Source organism: Alligator sinensis, unplaced genomic scaffold (genome assembly GCF_000455745.1).
Source record: "Alligator sinensis unplaced genomic scaffold, ASM45574v1 scaffold1462_1, whole genome shotgun sequence".
In the NCBI taxonomy this organism is placed as follows: Eukaryota; Metazoa; Chordata; order Crocodylia; family Alligatoridae; genus Alligator; species Alligator sinensis.
This window is the reverse complement of record NW_005842850.1, coordinates 518,349-525,315: the sequence shown is the minus strand read 5'-3', so window position 1 is coordinate 525,315 and position 6,967 is coordinate 518,349. Positions and strand designations below refer to the sequence as shown.

At 56.5% G+C, this 6,967-nt stretch overlaps 1 protein-coding gene across 1 annotated transcript in view; it reads left to right on the top strand.

The window, feature by feature from the left end:
* STARD7 (StAR related lipid transfer domain containing 7) overlaps positions 1 to 4,393 on the top strand; it is a 22,808-nt gene extending 18,415 nt beyond the window's left edge. Inside the window, exons 6-8 of the mRNA XM_006035536.3 lie at positions 19 to 118; positions 2,150 to 2,234; positions 3,274 to 4,393. Of these exons, the coding sequence (XP_006035598.1) occupies positions 19 to 118; positions 2,150 to 2,234; positions 3,274 to 3,461 (373 nt within the window). The 3' untranslated portion in view covers positions 3,462 to 4,393. The remainder of the gene's footprint in view (positions 1 to 18; positions 119 to 2,149; positions 2,235 to 3,273) is intronic.
* The last annotated feature ends 2,574 nt before the right edge of the window (positions 4,394 to 6,967 follow it).

Genomic DNA, 6,967 nt, shown 5'->3' with positions numbered 1-6,967 from the left:
CTCTTCCTGCATCTCCAGGGCAGTGGAGCACCCCAGTATCCCAGAGGATCCCAAGTACGTCCGTGTCCAGACTTATGAGTCACAGATGGTCATCCGCCCGCACAAGACCTTTGATGAGGTGAGTTCTTGGCAGGCTGGGACCCCCGGAGCCAACCCCAAATCGGGCAGCAGGTCTTCTGAATGGCAGAACTCTCTGCTTTCTGGTGTTGGTTTTTACAGTGTACCTCAAGGGTGACTCTGTGCCTGCCCTGCCCCTGATGAGAAACCCTAGAGCTGAGATGTTCCCACTTGGGTGGGGGTTGCGGCATAAGAATCCCACTATTGGAGGCCTCGGCCCCTGGACAGTCACCTAATTATTGGTCCCACCCTGGATAGCCTTGGGTTCAAGACTCCATGCAGGTCCCTGGCTTCTCCTGCCAGGGATTGCAAAGTCTGTGCTGAGCATTATTGTTTCCTGTTTGATGGCACCTTAAGCATGTTAATTGTGGCCTTGGTGTAACGTGTAGAGGAGGCCTGGAGCAGAGTCAAGATAGCGGCCTCTCCCCTACAGGGACCAAGCCACCAGAGGAAGTGGGTATTCAGCTCCCAGCTCAGTCTAGCAGGGAGCTCTTGTCCATGGAGTTTCCATCCAAGAGCTGGGGGAGAAGTGGTCATACCCAGGATTCACAAGCCCACTTGGGCACTATTCCTAGGGAATGGCCGGTTGAGAAGGAACCGCTTGCATGCAGTGGAAATGCAATGGGAAACTGTGACATCTGGCCACATGGCTTGTTGGGAGTTTCATGATGGGGCAAACAGTGGCCATGTTCATTAGCTGTGGCTCTGGGCAGTTCATTCATCTGCTGCTCCAGTAACTTCCCAACTGGAAACTAGGGGTCTGAGGTATAGAAGCTGCACAACTGCGCAAACCAAGAGACCTCCTTTGAATATTGGGCCTTTTTGAGGAGCTGCATCTGTCCACACTTGAAAAAGTTGTAGACGTGTGGACTGATGCTGTTACGCAGGGGTCAGCAACATTTTGGCTGGAGGACCAAAATAACCCTGATCTCAACCTGCACCTCAGCTTGGCATGCCAGAGGCAGACAGCAGGGGAGCCATGAGAGACCCAATCCTCATTGCTGGCAGTGGTTGCATGTGCCTCTGGGTGGATGGTGGGGGAGAGGTCAGGGTTGCATTGCCCTAGCCCTTTGCCTGCCATGCACCCCTAGATGCACACACGTCTGCCACAGAGCCCAGCGCAGCTGCTTGCAGCCTTTGGCTGCCTGCCGCAGCCAGCCTTCGGTCTGGGCAGCTGCAGCAGGCAGCCAGGAGCTGCTCCTGGCCACCTGCTGCAAGCAGCCTGGGCTCCGTAGCCAGTGGTAGCTGCCTAGAGCTTGGGTTGCCTGTGGCGTGCCAAACAAAATGGCCTCATATGCCACGCTCTGGCATGTGCACTGGGGCTTGCTGATTGCTGCTGTAATGGCTTATGCTGATGTAAGTGTTGCACCTTTCTGCTCCTATAGCTGTCCAAGCTGTGATTTACCAAGAAAGGCTGAAAGAACTAGGACTGTTGAGTCTGGAAAAGAGAAGAGCAAGGGGGGATTTACTCACAGGTCTCAAATCCCTGAAGGGTGTTTATAAAGAGGATGGAGCCTTTCTCTGTGGCCATAAGGGGCGGGACCAGGCGCAGCAGTCTCAAGCTACAGCAGAGGACATTGAGGGACTTCTGCATGCCAAATCCAGTGCCCACTCTGGCTGGTCCAGGACTGAGCCACACATGGTGCCTGTTCTGGCCAGTCCAGGACCCATGCTGTACACCACTTCTATCCTAATCTGACCATAGCAGGCACTGGATCCAGCATGCAGGTGGGGTGGAAAAGTGGCTGTCTGGAGGCCTAATCTGGCTTGTGGTCTGACATTTCTGTTTAGCAATGTCCAGGGAAAGCGTTAGCACATTTTAACCCATGCATGTCTGTAGGATCCTGGACAATTGTCCCAGGAGAAATGCAGTGTCTGTCAAGGCTGGGGATTTCCACCTTCCTCTGAATTGGACTGGTTCAGGGGGGCTTCTCTTGGCTCATTGGGATCTGCAGTGGCTCCATAAGATTGGCTGCAGCTGCTGATGGTCCTTTGATAGATCACGTGTCACTGATGCTACTCTTGTTCTTAGAATGGTTTTGATTACCTGCTGACATACAGCGACAACCCCCAGACCATGTTCCCCCGCTACTGTGTCAGCTGGATGGTCTCCAGTGGTGAGTAAGACCAAAGGCTCCTACTGGAGTGAGAGAAGGACCTAGGGTCTGGATCTGTCGCCTATGGGGCTGAAGGCTCCTGGCTTCCCCTCTTGGCCCAAGGGAAGAAGCAGGCCTATCTGGGGCATGGCAGGGGGAGCTGGGCCTTGTTGCTTGGCAGTGTAATCATCTCATGTATTTGAGATGCTGCTGAGAGTTTGGACTACCAAACCAGTAGCCTGGGAGGGGCACAGGATGCTGTGCCTGTGCACTGAGCTGGAAGGAGGTGGCTGCAATCTTCAGAGGATCAGTGGGAGGAAGCTCTTCTGTAGCTTTCTACACGAGCCTTAGGACCCCAGGAGGGAGTGAGCTGACTCCCTTGTCCGGGGTGGGCTGGAGGCTCTGGCAGCTGCTTCTGTGGACATTCAGTATAGTAGAGAAGCATGCTGGGAGGGGACTTAACAGTGCTGGGGCCAGCAGCACTTCACAGGTGCCAGCAGAGGGCTCAGGAGCACAAGGAAGGTGGCCCCTAGAGGCTGCTGGAGAATCTGCCGTGGTCTCTGCTCAGAGCCCTGAAGTGGACCCCACCCTGTCTCTTTCTGCTCCCGGGAAGCACTGGGATGTGCTCGGAGCCTGTGGGGAGCTGGGAGTGGCTTGTTCAGAAAGTTGCGACTTGAATACCCCTCTGTCCTGGAAGCTGCAGAAGGCACATCCATGACACAGTGGAGCCAGCTTGGCAGAGCTCTGAGTACTGAAAGCAGGGGAAGGGGCCCCACTGCCTCACAGGTCCATAATACTGCTCTCATCCCTTGGGGCTGAGAACATGGGTGCCGGTGTCTGGTGTCTCAGGCTTGTATTCATTTCATCCACTGCTGGCACTAGCTGGGCAGAAGGTAGGCAGCTGGCGCAGTTCACGTGCAGGGCTGGGGGCAGAGTTGGGACCAGACCTAGATTGGCTGGGGGGCGGCTGCCCTCTCTAGGGCTTGAATGGGGGGCTTGAGACTGTGTGTCACAGACTGTGTCCCTTCTGGTGCTCATGGCACCCTGTGTCTCCTGCCAGGCATGCCCGACTTCCTGGAGAAGCTACATGCAGCCACCCTCAAAGCCAAGAGGATGGAGATTGAGGTGCGGGACTACATCTCTGCCAGGCCGGCTGAGAGCAGCGGCAGCGAGAGCAAGGCCAGCCTGCCCAATGCAGAGCACAAGCCTGAGGGTACCCGCAGTCCTGCACAGCTGGGCTATGCCTGAGGGCCGGCCCAGATCCAGCCAGCTGGGAAACTGGGGGTGCGAGACTCCTCCCCCGCTTGTCTCTGGACCCTTCCTCATTCCCCATCTGGAGACGGGAGTTTGCATCTTGCCCCCGGCCATGTGTTTTCCTGGCCTGTGAACTGTAGCATCTGCATCCTCCCTGTCTGTGCTCACAGGCACTGCCCTTGTGAAGCATCTCCTCTGTACAGAATGAACAGTCTTGCCCTCCCGCCTGCTTCTCTCCCCTCCACGCTGGCTGGGGCCAGAAAGCCACCTCAGCTCTGCAGCACTGGGCTCTTCAGACTCGAGCAGTGTCTATTGGCAGGACTAGCGCCCCAGCCCAGATTGTACTATAGGCTCTATGTGGGGTACTACAGCCATCCCCCGTGTTGCCCCGCTGCTACCCAAGTGCCTTTCCCCATGGCTTGCTCTGGGGGTAGGGGGCTGAAGTGGGAAGCCCAGCATGAAGCCAGAGCACAACACCCCCCTGGATTGGAGGGAAGTCGGCACTGCTTCCCTGCCCACTGGGCTGGTTATGTTTCTACCTCTTGAGGCTGCCTGCCTGCTTGGGAGCCTGGGCTGGAGATCTAGGCCCTGCTGTATAGATACTAGAGTTGTCTTAGTATGTCGGAGGGGTATTTTTCAGGAGTGGGCATCTGCTGTCATCTGTGAGCCTCTCTGCCCTCAGCTACTGAGAAGCCAGCACCTGCTGCCACATCCCAGCCAGCCACGTGGTACCTTAGAAGCAATGGGATCCCCAGCTGCCTGCCCCAGGCTGGGTGGATGGGGGGGCAGTCTCCTGTTCTGCTGGGGTCAGTGGGCTTATCTGGAATGGGACAGCGGCTCAGTCCTGGTGCCTGTCTGGGGATGGGGCTGGAGCAGGCAGTTTCAACGTGGATCAACCTTGATGAATAAATAAACTGTTACAGTAAGCAGTTGTCGGGCAGCGAGTTCTGTGCCAGTACCGCCCAGCATCAAGACCTCCCGCCCCACTTCAGAAGCTGTGTGTGGCAGGGGCTATACCAGCACTGGAAATCTCCCTGCTTTCCCTTTCCTCATGGGGTGTGGCTGGTCCAGGGTAGGACAGCCTAGCCCCCATCCTCCCAGTCAGCCTCACCACTCCTTTCATGCATGCTGGTGTTGTCCAAACCAGCATTTTTACAAGGAGAATAAACTTTGCAGATCATTATTAAACAAAGCCCAGCCCTGAGTCAGTGGGAGCTGTGGAGCTGCTCTGGCTCTCTCCTGGTGCCTGCTGGCTGAAAGGAGCCTTCAGGTCAAGGTACTGGGTTTTCCTTGGCAGGATTGGGGGAGTGTGGAGAGCAGCATCAGGCAAGGCCCTGCCGGTACCCCTCCCCCCCAGCCACTGGGACTGCCCTGGGGTGGATGAAGATGCCCTTACAACACCATACACCCTACACAGTTCTTGCTGTCCCAGCTCCCTATTCAGGAGAGGGCTCTTTTCTCTCCCTTCATAAAACACAGGGCAAATCCTCTGCTCAGGGAAGCCTCCCCCAAATCTTGGAGGGTCCCACTGGCACCAATCCCCTTGTGGAAATTGCATGGCTTGCTTCATGCTGCTCTCAGCTGGACTCGGACAAGGACAGGGGCTGTGCCAGGTCTCTTGCCCCCACAGTCCTGAGCTCTCTGCCCCATGCCCCCATGCTCAGCCCTTCTGCAAGGAAGGTTGCCACAGGATCATGCCAATGCCTGGCCTGCTGGGGTTAAGGCCCATGGAATACACTGCCCAGGAGTGGATCAGGCTCCAGCTCGGCGGAGACCTGGGCTGGGGGCAGTGTTCACAGTGTCATGTGTGTCTGTTCCAAGCTAGTCAGGAGCTGAGTGTCCTTGTGCCAGTGCTGGTGGCTGCTTTGCTACAAACCAGAACCAGGTGAGGCACACACCCTGCCCCACCTCATAGGCATTGCTTCTCCAAACAGGCCTGGCCTGGGGTTTGGGCATGGCACTAGGCACAAGAGGGAGATGATGATGCAGGCATGTTCATGACTGGGGCACCATGGCTTCCACCCTGCCATCAGGACAATTGGAGGAGCTTGAAGGGTACGGGGAGGAGGGGGCAAACAGGGAGGCTCCCAAGACTGGTAACAAGCAGCAGGAGCCTTGGGTTGCAGTCACCCCCACGTGCCAGCCCAGTTCCTCCCTGGCTGGCACGCCTCTGTTCATAGAATCAGAGAAAATGAGGGTTGGAAGGGACCTCAGGAAGTCGCATCTAGTCCAACCCCCTGCTCAAAACAGGACCATCCCCAGCTAGATCATCCCAGCCAAGGCTTTGCCTAGCCAGATCTTAAAAGCCTCCAAGGATGGAGATTCCACCACCTCTATGGGTAACCTGTTCCAGTCCTTCACTACCCTCCTGGTGAGAGAGTCTTTCCTAATATCTAAACTCAATTTCACTTGCTGCAACTTGAAACCACTGCTCCTTGTTCTGTCATCTGCCACCACTGAGAACACTAGCTCCATCCTCTTTCGAACTGCCCCGCAGGACATGATGCTCCTCTACCCACAGCCATCAGCCTAGGCCTGAGATAGCCAGAGCCTTTTGTTAGCTCCGTCTGGTGCCCAGCATGGGAACTCTGGAGGAGCCCTCCCTCGTGCACATCTCCAAAGGCCAAGCACAGTTGTGCAGCTACTTTAAATGGATGCTTTAAAACACTGCAACAAAAATAATAAACACATTATGCTTTTCAGCAGAGATCCAGGTTTTCCATTTCTCTTGGAAAAACCCAGCTTTTTCCCTCTGAAGCAGGAAACTCTTGAGTTTCCCCTTGTAGGCTAGCAGAGTTCTGGCCTGCTAGGGGCTGCTGGTAGCTGGGGGAAGTTGGGGGAGAACAATCAGTGGCAGGGGGCGCCACAGGCGTGTGCTTGTGTGCGGTGGCTGGCAATACAGCTATGCAGGGTGATGGGAGCAGCCCTGGTAACTGGATAAAAGTAAGTCTATGGGATGGGGGCAGGATGAAGTCAGGACTTGGGGAGTGTTTGGGCATGGTCCAGGCACACCCACTGGCAACATCGGGGAGGGGCACATGCTCCCCCACAGATTTCTGCATGGACAGCAGGGTGTGGGGCACAGGGCTGCAGCCTAGTCAGACCGGCACTAGGCAGAAGCTGTCTCTGTAGCCCAGCAAGCAGAACTCACCATGGGAGGGCAGAGTAGGGTGGGGAGACTCGATGCTGCTGTCACTGCTGCAGCCAGAAGTCCTGTACTAGCTGTGCTGCCTAGGTGGGAAGCCTTCTGCAAGTCCAGCAGCAGTGGGGACGCGCAACTCTGTACTGCCCCCACTGCTGCTGGGTAGGCAGGTGGTGCCTCGATACAGCAATGCAGCTGATATGGGGTTTCTGGTGGTGGAGTGACAGCAGCACCTAGTCTCTCCACCCCACTCTGTCCTCCTGCGCTGGGTCCTGCCCACTGCACCAGGGAGGCTCCCAGGGGAAGGGCAGCAGGGCAGGGAGCACCAAGCCCCCCAGCGGGCAGTCTACATCCCCCC